The 16,289-nt window shown below is 38.6% G+C and overlaps 1 protein-coding gene across 10 annotated transcripts in view; it reads right to left on the bottom strand.

The window, feature by feature from the left end:
- The window catches only part of AW554918 (expressed sequence AW554918), a 298,592-nt gene that overhangs the window by 32,955 nt on the left and 249,348 nt on the right, over positions 1 to 16,289 (bottom strand). For 8 of the 10 annotated variants that reach the window (XR_003952505.1, XM_006525833.4, XM_017317877.2 and 5 more), the window contains one exon: positions 14,292 to 14,400. Coding sequence is in view for 9 of the 10 variants with exons in the window: in XM_006525833.4 (XP_006525896.3) it covers positions 14,292 to 14,400 (109 nt within the window). In the remaining variant the exon portion in view is untranslated. The other 2 variants (XM_017317880.2, XM_017317878.2) reach the window with 2 other exon arrangements.

Here is a 16,289-nt window from a genome sequence, read left to right as displayed (position 1 = left end):
CCTTTCTACCTTTAATTACTTTGGTAATTGGTATTTTGTGCCAGGCTAAGGTTTGATTCCCTTTCTCTTTCATGTATCTACTCTAGTTTTATGTATTTTTATGATGGTGGCTATCACTCTTCCATTGTAATTTAGGACAATTTTAAGAGTTGTTGTAGAGCTGGTCTGACAGTGACAAATGCCCACAGTCTCTGCAAGACTCCCTTTCAGTCCTGAAGGATAACTTTTTTCAAATAGTATTCATGGTTGGCACTATCTATGCTTCCGTGTTTTGAATGTATCATGCCATTTCTTCTACAGTGTAGAAGGTTTCCTCTAAAAAAAAAAAAAGAAAAAAAATCAGGCATAGTCTTTAATAATCCATTTCTTACATGGGACTTGATTCTTCTCCTAGCTGTTTTTAGGATTTTCTGATTTCTAATTTTGAAATTCTGATTATGATTTGGTGAAGATATGTCTTATTTGAATCTGGGTGTGATCTTTTAAGCTTTTTGAACCTTACTGAAGAATTGCGAGGGTTTCAGCTACTATTTTGTGAAACAAGTCTTCAATGCCTTTCCATTTTCTTCATTTTCTAGAGTTCTCACCACGTGAGTCTGTTTTCTCACATGTGAGTCTTGTAGGCATTCTCTTCTCCCTCTGTCCTTCTATTCCCTCTTTCTCCTTTGTCTCTTCTCCCTGTTTGTCTGACTGTGTTAGATCAAATGACTTGTGTTCAAATTCTGAAAAATTCTTTCGTTTGCTCTACTCTGCTGTGGAAACTATGTTAATTCATTATTTTTTTTAATTCAAAAAGTTTTTATTAGTTTTTGCGATGTTTCGTTTGTGAAATTCGCATTCTCATACATGACTACCTCTTCTGTTTTCTTTAGAAAAAATTGTTTGTTTTTCATCTTTTTACATCTCATTGAGTTTCCTTAGGATCATTATTTTAAAATATTTCTCAGGAATTTACTATATTTCCTTAAAATTGAGAACCTATTGTCAGAGAATTATTGCTCCCTTCTGAAAGTGCTATATTTTCTTTCATGTGTGTTATTGTGCTGATGTCAGCATACTTAGTGTAATCATTTGTTTCAATTTTATGAAATAGCGTAAGGAAAAAGCCAAACATTTTCTTTAACTAGGGTACAGGACATCAGCTGAACTGGTGCTTTAGGTTGGGTATAGTATCACCGTAATATATTTATATTTTATCAACATCATAAGTGTTTATGAGTGCCTCAACAACATAGATTGTATCTGTTCATGAAAGCAGTCATATGATTTGTAATGTTGGTCTCCAAAGGTGTGTGTTTCCAAGCTCCAAAGACTTGACAGCATCAGGCTTCTGGCAGCTATAAGTGTCTTGGTAAGATGGGATGGGAAGAGAACTACTCTGTATCTCAAGGAAAACAGAGGTGATAGCAAGGGGAACAGCATCTCTGGTTCCTGAACTACAGGAACATCTTCCCTAGGGCTCTCAAGAGAACATCTCCTGGCTTTTGGCACCAGGAGCCACAGCTCTAGCAGGTCAGGTCCTTTTCTCAGTGCAGTTGATTAGTTGAGGTTTTTGTCACTAATAATAACTGGAGACTCAAGATTTAGAAGACAAAGGAGAAATCCTTAGGTATTGTGTGTTAAATGTAGTTAGTACTGAGGCTTATAGTACTGATAGCTATCTATGGCCTACAATCTGTGAGCTACATTCAGAAAAACAAAGAGGTAATGTTTAGCCTTGTGTTGCTTCTATCCATGTCTACCCTTTAGAGTAAGGAACTTGGGGAAGATGTTTACTAGGTCCTGTGGTTTGAATATACTTGGTGCTGACACCTTGATTGTGATAGCTACGCCTCTGGAGCTACCCAGCTTGTTGGGATTATCTCCGAATTATATGGGGAAGGCTGTGATGGGAATGATACTTGTGGCACTGGTGGATTATATTTACAGACTTAAAGTACGTGGAAACAGCCTTTCCCTGCTCCTCGGTGACAAACTTGAGCTATACCAAGGCCTTTTACATTAACATCTATAGTTCCAAGGAAGGAAACATCATATAGGAAGGAAACCATGCCTAGATACTGCAGGGTAAGCATAGGTGTTGGCAGTTGAGACCATAGTTGACTCCATACTTCTGGAGTTACACAGCTCTTCTGGATGCCTCCAAACACAGATGTAGGTGAAACTGTTGAGGTCTGGTCTTTTGCTATTATAAATATTGGTTGCTCCTAGAGACCATGCACATAAACCCCAGAGATGTTATGTGACCTTGTCCCCCTTACAAGTGTAGCTACAGTTTCTAGATTGTGGATGGGGAACTAGACCTCCTCTAATTATTGCAAGGCAAACAGGAGTGGATTCAGCACTCCTATGTGCTATGTGGCTATGGCAGCTGCTGGTCCTCAAACTAAAGATGTTGAGGGAGCTGGCCTATGCCCAATAAGTGAGTCAATCACTGACCCTAGAGCTTCTGACAAGCTCTACTCAGCTTTGCTAACCCCTTGGGTACTGAGCAGTGGTTACTGAAGTTGTTTAAATCCTGGGAGCTAGAGCAATCCAAAGGAGTATCTTCTCTGGAACATATTTATAATAGCTAGTTCCCTGTTTAAATATAAAGCTTGAAAATGCTATGGAATTCTCCTTTAGTTAGAACTGCCAGTCTCATGGTTGGATTGGATTCCTAACAGTTACTGTACATCCCATACCGGCAGTAGTAGGACCCCACCCATAGCTAAGGAGTTATGATTGGAGCTGTAAATTGGTATAATCTTTTTTCTATTTTGCTTTTCCAATTCTCCATGAGGTTTAGGGTTTCTTTCAGCCCTTCACTGACCATTGTCAGCTTCATTCTTCCTGAGTGTGTTTATTCTATTGCCACTGTTTGTGGAAATGGACTTTAGCTTTTTCAGCCTTTCAACATACTCAAGCCAGCCATTCTCAGGAGCTTTCAATCTTTCAGCGTTTGGCTTGGGCTGCATCTGCTGTTCTTGTTCTGCAGTTCCATTTATTTAAACTGGACAACTGTGAAGCTCTTGACTCTCTTGGAGATAGATGGCAATTTTTGGACTATCCATATTCAAATCATGCAAGACAATCTGATAATAATTACATATATGTGCTACTGATTCTGATCCTCTATAGATTGAGCCATCTTTCATAGAATCTTTCATAGAGAAGGCTGGCTTCAACAACAGGTCTTAGTGACTAATTCTTACTACCATCTATTTACATTAATACAGGAGACTTTTTTGAGATCTTCTTCTTAGTGCTATCTGGAGGCTTTTTAAAGGATTCTGATGACCCTATTCTAAAAACAATAGGAAGGAGAGGCCCCGGGGTTAGGTAGGACCAGAAGGCAAAGAGGGATAATGTTGGTGTGTGTGTCTTGCAAGTGTTAGAATGTTGTTTCAGAACTAATTTGGAAAACAAGTCATATCACTGAGATCCATCTCTTGCAATTGTGATTTATCTCTAACAATTGTGATTTAAGTAATCTAGGAGTAGGCTAAGATATGGGTAATTTTAAAAGGGATTTCTAAGCAATCCTACTTACAGACAGGTTTTATAAATACTGGTAAAAGGGGATTCAACTCTTTCAGCCCCTTTACAAAAAGTTAATTTATAAGGATGAAAATCTATTATCAACAACTTCAACCAGTCCTCAAGTGACTCTCTAAACCAATGTCTTAGGGCACACAACATTAAATATTAATTATCATATAGCAATATTTACTCCCCACACACCATTTAGAACAAAAACAAGAAAAGACATTTCATGATGGTAGAATATTTGCTGTCAAGAAAATCTTGTTTATAATTTTTTTTAAAATTATCACTTTTGTAGTACCTGTCTTTAATCCTAGCACTCAAGAGGCAGGGGCAGGTGGATATCTGTGACTTCAAGGCCAGCCTGCTCTACAAAGTGAGTTCCAGGACAGGCAGGGCTGTTCACAGAGAAACCCCGTCTCAAGACACCAATCAATCAATCAATCAATCAGTCAGTCAATAATAAATGAAATTATCTTTTTCTTTCTGTATGACATGTGTGAGTGCTATGACACACATGTAAACTCAGAGTACAACCTTAGGTGTTGGACTATCTTTCTATCTTTTTTGATATAAACTACTGTCTGTAGATAGATTCTCAGGTCTTCCCCTTTATAAGGGAAGTACTTTTACCCACAGTGACATCTCCGTAGATCATAAAAATTCTGTTAATGCAGGTCATTCTTGATTGTCTCTAAGTCATTTTGTGTAGCTACTATTCATGGCATTTAATGGAGAGGCCAGTATCATTAGGATGTGTTGTTCCATATCCTGATAATTTCTGTTTCCCAGAGCACAGGAGAAAGCTAAAATGGATGTTAGCATGTTGGAAGTGTCCAACATAGTTGTATTAAATAGTCTGCTGAAAGGCTAAAATATAAACATACAATATTTGTGGTATAGTGGTATATGCCTGAAATACTAGCACCTGAGAAGTTAAGGCAGGAAGATCACAAGTCCCTAAACCAAACAAAACCCAAATAATAAACAAAACAAAACCCAACAACTGAACTGCTCACCTCTGAGCTGAACTCAACCATGTTCGTAATATTGTGTTAGGCTAAATCTTGGAGCACACCTTGTTTCTCAGGCTTATGTGGCCTTGGGAAGTTCTATAACAGCAGTTACTCTTTATGGGGCAGTTAGAATAGAACAGGATAGTGTGATAGTGTGAAGAATTTTACATACAGTATCTTGCTTAATCATCAGGATATGCCTATAAGGGAGCTGTTATTATTCTCATTTTACAGATTAGGTGAAATTATTTCTCAAAACTGCAAAGCTAGCATTGAAACCCAGGCCTATAAACCCAGGTATTACAGGGCTCTTAGGTGTTTGAGAATTGCCTCTTGGAGGTTTATGTCTTCATGATTCGGAGGATTACATTATATAACATATAAAAAACAATTTTCTACAAAGGAATTAAAATGCATAGAACAGAGGGACCGAAAAGAAGTTTCTTAAAATTAAAGTTAAGGGAATTTGGTGACCTCAAATCAGATGACAAATTCCAAAACTGCATTTCTTGAGGTTAAAAACTGTAAAATGATAGCAAGGACTATAGCAATACTGAAAAGGTGTCACTAATTACAGTTTTCAGAGATCAGCTGACACAAGGAAAGCATAACCCTCACCTGCTGATGAACTGACAAAGAGATCTGTCATACTGGCCAAAGACATCCTTGATAATTTCAAAACTTCTTGGAATACTGAATATAAAATTTTGAAGTGTGTTTGCCTGCTACAAATGTGTCTCTCCTGCTTATATTTTAAATATTTTTAAGGCTGGGCATGAAGGTTCACACATGAAATGCAATCATTTAAGAGGCTGAGGTAGGAGATGGGAAATCAAAGGCCAATCTGTACTACATAGCAAGAACATGACAATGAATAAGGAAGCAACCAAAAATGTAAAAACCTCACTGGTAACGTATCATTGTTATAGAATGGTTACACCGCATAAAACGTTGTGAGGAATAAAATATTTTAGATCCTGTCTGTACTGGCTGGGTTTGTGTGTCAACTTGACACAAGCTGGAGTTATCACAGAGAAAGGAGCCTCCCTTGAGGAAATGCCTCCATGAGATCCAGCTGTAAGGCATTTTCTTAATTAGTAATCAAGGGGAAAGGGCTTATGCCATTGTGGGTGGTGCCATCCCTGGGCCGGTAGTACTGGGTTCTATAAGAAAACAAGCTGAGCAAGCTACAGGAAACAAGCTTGCAAGTAGCACCTCTCCACTGCCTCTGCATCAGTTCCAGCCTCCAAGTGCCTGCCCTGTTTGACCTCCTGTCCTGACTTCCTTTGGTATTGAACAGCAACTTGCTTCTTGGTCTTGATGTTTTGTGCAGGAATACAACCCCTAACTAAGACACTATCCTCACTCTACAGTCTGGACTTCGGAGTATTTCCTGAAGCCAAGGACTGTAATTCTAGACCACTCTTAAGTATAAACTGATAATATTATAATGTCAGGCATTATTCCCATGATAACAATGTCCTAATAGGATTCCTCAGGCTGCATTTTCTCCTTTGGTATTGCTACCTAGTCTATCACCTTCATTTTCTTACCTTATTCTATAAAGCAAGTATACAAAGAAGTATAAGCAATCACAACATTTTTTTAATGGGGCTTGGGATGGCTAATTTCTATTGTTAGCCCTATCACATAAAAAACCTAGGGAATTATTTAGGTACACTTCTGAGTGTGTCTGTAAGGGTATTTTTAAGGGAAATTTAACTGAGATAGGAGATCCTGAATGTGGGTGCCACCATCATGGGTGGGTCCCCAAATGAATAAAAAAGGGAAGGCATTCAGTTGAGCATGTGCATATCTCTCTATTGTTATAGAAATTATCTATCCCACCCCGAGGTTTATACCCAGCCTTTGATCATTCAGGTCCTGGATAAAAGACACACACAGCCTTTATATTTACAATAAGCCTTAAACAGCATAAGAGCTGGGCAGTTACCTACCCTCCACACTACTTTCCTATCAATAACCACAAGTTATTACTTACAATGTTTCACCTGCGTTTCTCTTAACTCTAACTGGTCAGCCCTCAAGGCCACGTTTTCATGATTATCCATGGCAGTTTCTCTCTCCTACCTTCTTCTTCCACTCATGGTCCTGCTCTGACCCCACCCCTCCATCCCCCAGTGCAGTAATCCTAAACCCAGGCTATGTCTCTTCTGCCCATCTATTGACTGTCAGCATCTTTTTTTGTTTTTGTTTTTGTTTTTTTGAGACAGGGTTTCTCTGTGTAGCCCTGGCTGTCCTGGAACTCACTTTGTAGACCAGGCTGGCCTCGAACTCAGAAATCCACCTGCTTCTGCCGCCCGAGTGCTGGGATTAAAGGCATGTGCCACCACGCCTGACTCAGACTGTCAGCATCTTTATTTACCAGTCAGAAATAACTTGGAAACAAGTTACATAGCACAGACTCTTGTGTCTCTGGGGCAACCATGTCTTGAGAAACCACTATTAGCATTAGAATACAAGCAGCATCAGGCCAACCCACTACACTCTATTTCCTGGTCTGGTGAGATGTATATAAGCAGCTTCATGCTCTAGGTGCATCCATAGTGAGTCAAAGTAAATCCCCCCTCCCTCAAGTCGGTTCTCATCAGGTATCTGGTGACAATGAGAAAAGTCATCATTTTTTGTTCTTGCTATGTAGCTCAGTCTGGCCTCAAACTTAGACCCTCCTGCCTTAGCCCATTTGAGCGTTCACATTCCATGTATGCAGCACCACTACCCCAAGGGAGTAACGGGTTTTAGGAGTGAGGAATACTGTATCAACACATCGTGATACAATTTTTAAAATGTAGCTATTTGCTGGTGACTTCATAATGAAGCTCTGGTACATTTAAACAAGAGCATTTAATTCAACTGTTAAGAAAATGAAATTGTGAAATCTGAAGTTAAATGCATGGAGCTACCGAGAGACAATTATCCTGAGTAAGGAGATCCAGACCTAAAGACAAACATCACGGTTTCTCTTATCTGAGGATGGTAGCTTCTAAGATTTGGATATGGTTGCTTCATTTTTGAATAATCACAGAGCTTAGGTATCTATAGGAAGGGACTATTCCAAAAGATGTGAGGAGAAAGACTTCAAACTCAAATCATCATGGCTAAATTAATTAAAGCAAGTTTTTTTTTTTAATTCATGTACCCAGCTGTCTCCCCCTTAAAGCCGGTATTTAAGAGCTCAGCATTGGGTATGGGGAAGAAAAGGGCTTCTATAGTTTGGAGTTAAGGGGTTTTGAAATAGGGGATTTAGAGGGGGAATCAGACAGGGTTAAAGAAGCAGAACATAGTAAGGTGGGCATAACAGGGTAGTCCAGACTACCTTTTGAAACAACAGTAGGTTTGCAAGATGGTCATTTTAACTTTTTAAATAAATATCAATTCTACATTTTATTTATAAAATGAATGAAATCCTAGCTTTAGAAAGTGTGGGAAAAAGCGTGCATGCATGAAAGAGGGAGGGAGGGAGGGAGGGAGGGAGAGTTATGTTGTTATGGCTGGTTTCTCAATGCTCTTGCAGAGGACCAGTGTTTAGTTTCCAGCACCCACATGATGGCTCACAACTTCTATAATTCTGTTCCTAGGGAACCAAAACTCTCTTCTGGTCTCTTGGGGAACTTGCATGTATGTGGTACACACATAAATTCACGCAGGTACATACACATCCACATAAAGTTATAAAAGGTAGATTTAGGTTTTATTTCTGGCCTCTTTTGTCTGTGCTCCTAGTCAGTTATACTGTCAATTTCATTTCACTTCTTCACTAGTAAATGGAATATTACTCTTACTTACCTCACAGGGTATTGCTATAACTTAAATAAAATAATACAAGCTGAAAGTATTTTGTTAATGTTAAAATAATGTTAATAGTTCTAAATAATGGTAATGCTATATATCTTGGTTACTAATTAAAATATTTCTTGTGTAGATTTTGAGTCCTCTGGCAGCTGCCACAGACGAGTTTCATAATCAGGAAAGGACACTGACATGATTTTTCCTTCACCTTGATCTAAACAACTGCTAGCAACATGAAATGGTACACAAAGTGTTCATGGGCTAAATCTTTGATGTAGGCCTTTGGTAGTTTGGATGAGAATGGATCCCAGTTATTTCTCTCCCCCGCTCAAGCTTACGGTTTGAGATGTAAGCTCTCAGCTATTGTTCCAGCCCTATGCCTGCCTGCCTGCTGCTAAGGCCCCACCATGTTGGTCATGAACTCCAACCCTCTGAAACTACAAGTCCCAAATTAAATGCTGTCTCTTATTATTGTCTTGATCATGGTGTATTTTCATATCAACTGAAAGTAACTCAGATACCTTCCATTTGATTCTCTCCACAGCACAGGTCCAAAATGCTATCAGTTCCTTATCTAAAAACTCTGAAAACTACATCATTATATTTGGAGCCAAAAATATGTACTTTTCATGGGAAGTTACTTAAGGAAAAATGAAAATACTGTGCAAAAAAAGTGGTATTCAACTTTGGGTTGTAGCCCCTTTGGAGGGGGTTTGTCAATCAACCTTTTCATAAGGGTTACATACCAAGATATCCTGAATATCAAATATTTACATTATGATTCATAGCAGTAGCAAAATTACAGTTATGAAGTAGTAATGAAAATAATTTTATGGTTGGGGTCATAATATGAGGAACTATATTAAAAGGTCATAGCATTAAGAAGGTGGAGAACCACTGGTCTAAAAACTGGAGAGATTTAGATTTATTTCATCTTGGGCTTGGTAGAGTATAATCCCAGGTTCCCCAAAGAGACTTGGAGCTAGCCCTGTGTAAATGCTTAGGAGCAAAGCTAAGATAGTAGTACACTTGAGAGCAAGACATTAAGCATGTAGACTAGCTGCAAATGACCACGATTTTTTAAAAAAATAATTAACTAATATTAAGTCTTTAATATACTATTGGCTTTTTCAAAACACTTAACACTTAATGGGCCCCACCACCAACCTAGGCTTAACAAGTTTCATAAAATCCATAGCCAGTATCTGAAAAAGAAACAACAACAACAAAAAAAACCCTCAAAAATCTTCCATGTTGTAGTTTAAAAAGAAAATGCAAATCTTTCTGAAAACAAAAAAAAAAGGCAAAACAAGATAAAGAAACAAATGGTACTTTCTAGAAGCAGATACATCCATGTTAGTTGCACAAGATTTCTTGCTGGGCATGATGTGTAGGGTTTGCCTTTTTTTCTTTCCATGTCACAGGAAAACAGATACGCAAGAGCAGTGCCCTGATATGTAATGAATCACAGGCGCAGAGAAGGGGCTCAGTGACCTTGTACTTCAGGGGCTGTGGATTTAATCCTGCAGCCATGGGGATGGAATTAGTCACTGTTCATCAGTGTGGAACAATCATCATCGTCTCGTCCCAGGACTGAGAAGTAGAAACTCCATCAGCTTTTCAGAAAGTGACACTTCTGCAGTTCTGAAGAATTACAGAAGGCCCTTCCTTCATTTCAATATGAAACGCACCGTGTCACATGAAAGAGTGTGCAGCAGTACGATACCTTATCTCCTAGTATGGTTTGAGATAAAAGGCTTGAAATTCAAAGCTATGTTAATACAAATATCTGCTTAATGTAAGTGTACTTTCTGATTAAACTGGCATATATCAAGTATAATCAGAAAGGTCACTTATAGTGAAGAAATACATAATTCTGCACCTCAATGGGGACACCAATCACAGTGGATGTTGGTTAATAAACACAAATTCTTTGGCTTTGGTGGTTGGAAACTTTATTTTTTATTGTTGGCAGTGGACATACCTAATCTGGGAAGGTGCAAAAGCATATATTTATGCTATATAAAAAGTAGTATTTGTGCCCCTAACAATTCATTTGAGAAGCAAAGGGTAACCTGTCTGTGCTGTCCCCCAGCCTTGAGCAGGCTGACTCAGGCCTTGTTTGCCACAGTTGCTAGCTCATCTAGGGTGGAGTCTTCCTACCTTGGTAAAGTCTTTTGTCTGGCACACCTGCAGCTTTCTGCAAGAAGCTACCTGCTGAGCAGCTGAGCTTGTTTTCCTGACAAATCCTGACAAAGAGACCATGAGATCCCCTTCTTTATAAGCTCAGACTTATAAGTAAACATTGGCCCTTGATCAGAGAACTTAGTCTTGGCTCTTGCGGCCTTTCCCATCGAACCCCATCTTTCCTTTCTGGAACCCAGTAAACTGTGGCCGCTAGCAGCTACACCTGTCCATCTCTGGCTTCATAGTGGATAAAAGAATGGAGTTTCAGAGCTTCACAGACCATCCCAGCTTTCTTCCAGAGCTAAGGTTCATGTATTGCCTTGGTGCTCACAATGAGAAAGTCCCTCCAGTCATTTCTCTAGGAGGACTGATCTGTGCAGGATTTCCTGTTCTTACTAAGTAGAAGTGAACACTATTGTTTTGTTTAGTCCCACAAACCTCTTGGGCTAAGATAATCACTGTCTTTAATATTCCCAACTAAGGGGTGCACAACCAACCTGTAGTCACAGGTAAAATGGGGAGAAAGAAGCACTATGACTCCTAACAGGGGATACTATAATGCTCTATTTGCTTGAGTTGTAAATTACATATTTATTTTGTTAGCATGAGATAGATGAATATTTCTACATACAAAGTTGTCCAGCTAAAATCAAGATAAGTAATATTAATGTTCTATGGTCAGTATTATTAAACCTCAAAAGCAATAAACTTTACAAGTTGATAAATATTACATTTGCAACATGGTTAACATTCCTTTAGTATCCCAGGCACTTATTACACATTGTAACCACAAGTCTACAATACATTATTCATATTTGGGGTGTCACCAAGTGATGGATTGCTATAGGAAAGGCTGTCCTTTAAATAAATCAACAAATAAAAATGCAAATGTTAACATTTTCAGCCACAAACTTTTCCATCTTGAATAGGGAATGAAAATTTCACATTATATTGACAGCCTGCAGAGAGAACAATTAAAAACCTATACTGTGAATGGGAACGATGACTCTTGTGACTGTTTTCTTTGACTGCACATGAAATGATATGGGACAGTTTTAGGGGTTTTACAAGAACAAAGGAAAAGTGTATCCCCATGCCCCATCACTGAACCATACCATCATTTTTTGCAAGCCTTTTGTAAACCTCCAAATACTTGCAATTTAGGGTGAATATGGATTAAAATTTATTCTCTTTGAAGATTTGTGGAAGAACCAGAGTTTACATAACTTAAAAAAAAGTCTATAAAAAATGACTAGAATATACTTTGAAATGAAAATGATTCAAATACTTTGGATGCTAACGATTGAGCGGCACTACTGTGCTGTCCCAGTAGCTGATTTTCATAGCACCAAATAATTTTCAACTCTGCACTTTGTATAATACCCTGATGATACGTCATTGTGAACCCCTCTAAAGATAGGATCTAGTGTGCTACACAATCTTTTAGTCAGCCAAACGCTTATTATTTACAAAGCTCCTGAGAATCTATATTTAGCCGATCAGCAGTATTAAGGACCAGCAGATGAATAATCCTTTTTTTAAAACATCTGTAAATATGAGTTGTAGCAAATTAAACTAGGGCTTATAATACTCTACCATACTGATATGGTTCATTCACAAAATTTATGCTGAGAATGTTTTACAAAAGCCTTACAGAAAAAGACTTTATTCCTCTTTTTGATGCTTCCTTTAAAACTGAACGTCAACCTCCAAAAATACATTAAGGTAGTGTTGATGATCACATTTTTGTGCTGTAGGGTAGCTTAGTGTTGGAGTGCTTGCATATCAAGTACAGGCCCTACATTTGAGCCCTATCACCAACCAACCAACCAACCAGCCAACCAACTAAATGCTATTTAAATATTAACAGTAATAAAATTCACTGATATTAAAAATTGAGAGGATTACCCATTTCTAATCCAGCCAAACCAATCCCGATGGGTTGGGTGGAAGCTCTGTCCATTTTCCAGAATCAAAACTCATTTGTTTCTTTAGTAAATTCCAATGATGACAGCATTGAAAGCAAGAGAGAAGGTCAGTGGAGAAAGACGGGCAAGCTAATTATTTTCATATGTCACATTCTGACAATGTTGGCCATTATATTACTTTGGAGTTTGAGATGCTGGCCTTGTTTTTTATTGACAACCCACTCAATATCTCTGAGTCATACCTTCCCAATTTTAAAATGGGGGATGAGGGTAGATGAGGGTACTATCTCCATAGGCTGTGAAGACAAGTCAAGGAGCTTGGCATAGTTCTGGGTCCATAGCACTAAAAGACAGCAGCCTTACTTACTATTCTCTGTACCAGTCACTTCCAGGGTCTTTTGTGGTGTTTACCTTTCTGCCTCTACAATGAAAGGCATGCCAATAAGAACCAGTTAGAACAAACACTGCCTCTCAAGAATGTGTAGGTTTGTCTTCTGTGCTTGAATGAAAGGTAGCTCTATAGGAGGAAGAGTTAAAGCTCTTTCCTTCCTCAAACAACCATACACCAAAGAATATGTTTTATAGTATACCTTTGAGATCACCAGCTTTGAGATCAACAATCTAGGCAATTAAACTATGAATTAAGCTTTAAATTTATGCTCATGTGATAAGAGGAATTTAAGTGCCACAAATCAATGTTATCCCCAAGGAAACATAAACCAAGTCCATTTGAAACTGATGCTTCTATATATTGAGCCTTAAATGTAAAGTATGAGAGTTGCTATATTAATATGAGAAGTTTTAAATGATATATTTTCTTTAACTCCATAAATAGATGATCAAACAATTGGCTCTTCTAAAGTCTCTGGTATAAGCAGATGTCAAGATACCATTAGCACAAAATTCACTAGGGTTTTCAGAATTTAGTCACTTAAAGCTGTAGACCAAATACATCACTACCAATGTGTTGTGGGTCAGTTTAATGCTACTTGTGTTATTTTGGCTGCGCAAATTACTCAGGAACCAGCATGTCTGCATGTTAAGATGCAGAGGGTCTCAGCCCCAGGTTGGCTTTGACTGGTAAATAAAGTTGCCAGCAGCCAGCAGCTGGGCAGGGAGACAGAGGCAGGACTTTTAGGTTCCCAGGTAAGAGACACAGGAGAGGATAGAGGATTGCCATTGCGGGGGAAGGAATAAGATGCAGGCTTGAGAGCTGCAGAAGACAGAATTTTAGCCATCTAAGAGCTGGGAAAGAGTTGCCCCAGCTCCCCCCACCCCCCATTGGTTCTAGTGAAGCAAAGATGGAATATAGATTTAATAAATAACATCTCAGGAGTATCAGAGGGAAGGCATAAGCAACATGGAAGTTTGGAAGTGGCCAAGCGATTGTGCAGTTTAAGGCATAATAAAATAGACAGCTCTGTGTGTGTGTGTGTGTGTGTGTGTGTGTGTGTGTGTGTGTGTGTATGTCTTTCATTCGAGAATCCAGAGCATTGGGGAAGTAGTGAGGAATGTGCACACTGCTGTCAGGCAGATTAGAGCAGATTAACTAACTAACTATAGCAACATTGATGATGAGCTGAGAAGGGTCCGCTGCTAAGCAGAGTTTCTGTGGACAGGGTTTCTATGGAAATCCTTGTCAACTGTCATGATCATTTCAGAAAAGCATGAATACAAAGGAAAAAAAAATCTGTAATGAATTTGCCAAATCTAAAGCTTCATAATAAGTGCCTGTTGAGTAAGATCACTAAAATTGTCAAGATTTCTTCAGTCTTGTAAACATTCTCCAATGGAGAGCACTAAGTCAAAGGAGCTCTGGGCTTACCTTGAGGTTTTGTGCTGGGATGATAATGAGGCGGGCGTCAGGGGTTCTTTAGGGCTTCGTGTTGACATAGGGGATGTGGATGCATCTTTTCTAACTCCTGTTACTGTCTCTGTATAAACAATAAAGGAAATGATTTGAGTATTCAACAAAGGAAATGAAAAGTTAACTTCAAGTAACAAAGTGGACCATTTGGGACATTCCAAAGCCTCAAGAACAGACTACTGTCCCCCACCCCACCCCCACCCCCAACCCCGAAATGGAACAATGGCAATTAAGATGTTCCTTATGTTGGTTTTTATAAATATCAGTGATTCACATCGCCTTACTTAAAAAACAAACAAAATCCACCCATCTGTGCAATAGAAGACTAAATTACTTTGTTTTTAGACATATTTGCCTGTCATATTTCTGATGATTTGGGTTCGCTATGAAAATGCCCAAGAAAGCAAACTATTTAACTATTATTAACAAAAGTCTTCTTATTGACAAAACAGAAACTCTTAGCACCTTGCATCTCTAGACCTTTCAAGTTGAGTCTCTTTAAAAGCATTTAAGATTAGATATAAACATCCCATTTCTTTTAAGAACTCTATACTGAACTACAGCATGTATCATGTGAAAGACATGACCAGCATACCTTCATTGTAGGGTCTTAGGAGATTCCTAAGCAATACTTTATCTTCCTACAGCCCGGCCTGTTCTGGCTCCTGTTCACTTCTAAGAAGTACTAATTAGTTACTCTTCTCTCCGAGATGTTAAGTAAAATGATAGTATAATAAGGACACATCTTTTCTTTTTGGTTTTATTTTATATTTATTACTTTTCAACAACACAAAACATCCATCTTTATTCTGGAGGACTATGAGAATTCTGTCACAATTTCCTTCTGGTTCCTTGGAAACTGCTGCCCAGCAGGCATTATAAGCCTACTTGGAAAGATCCACCTTTTCTTGTAGCAGTGAGTGAATATGTACATAACATGAAGTGAGTTTTTTGAGTGTTAGGATCCAGATCCTAAAATGCCAAACATGCAGAGATTCAATCTTTTCTCCCAGGGCTTCTTTGTGTACAAAGGGAGTTGATTTCGACTCCCTATCTGGATCTGGTCCTCCCTATCTCCAGTTTTACCTTTTCTAGAAATTATTTTTCATAAGAACTTTTGCCATATATATTACATTGATAGCATATTGACAAATAATGAAAACAAAGATGGGACTTCTGTGGCTGGCCTAAGGTAACAAAGATATTAAGGCAGGAACCTGCATCTATTTCCAGGCAACAGGGAGGGTTGTCTCCATTGTCTTTCACCATTATGAAAAGTGTGAGGCATTAAGAACTTAGGGATCACAGTATCTGGCAGTAGGAGTAGGGATACTCTGACATGGAAGCTAGACATTTGAAAGTAAAAAATGAAGAGCATAGAATTTGAAGCAGAGACTTACATGAACAAAAACATATTAAAATTCACAAAGTTGAATATGTAGTTTATTCAAGAAATACCCATAGATATCACTATAACTTGATTCCTTTCTAGTGAATATCTTGAGTCAGTTCTTTTAACAGTCTCGGGTTCTTCTACTGCCCCCATCTTATGGAACTCGTTCGGGTGAAAATCAAGCACATGCCTAGCACTGCACAGCTGTTGAGGGTGACACTGCTTTGAATGTATCAGATCTGCTGGCCAGACTTCTAGCTACTGTGTCAGATACCTTGAAAAAGAAAACAGCAGCAACACCAACACAGTGCCCAACTGTTCTCTGGAGAGACGAATGTGGTGGTAGATGTAAAAACAGAAAGAATAAAAATCAGAAAATTTAATAGTCTAGAGAATTTAGAATGGACAGATTGGAGGTAGGGGGCTGAAGATGCGAAACAAGTAGAAACAATTAAAGTCGTTCGTGGGTGTGATGGTTTATATATGCTTAGGCCAGGGAGGGGAACTATTAGGAGGTGTGGCCTTGTTGGAGTAGGTGTGTCACTGTAGATGTGGGCTTTAAT

The sequence above is a fragment of the Mus musculus genome, chromosome 18 (assembly GCF_000001635.26).
Source record: "Mus musculus strain C57BL/6J chromosome 18, GRCm38.p6 C57BL/6J".
In the NCBI taxonomy this organism is placed as follows: Eukaryota; Metazoa; Chordata; class Mammalia; order Rodentia; family Muridae; genus Mus; species Mus musculus.
Note: the sequence above shows the minus strand (reverse complement) of the source record. Positions and strands in the feature narration are given on the sequence as shown.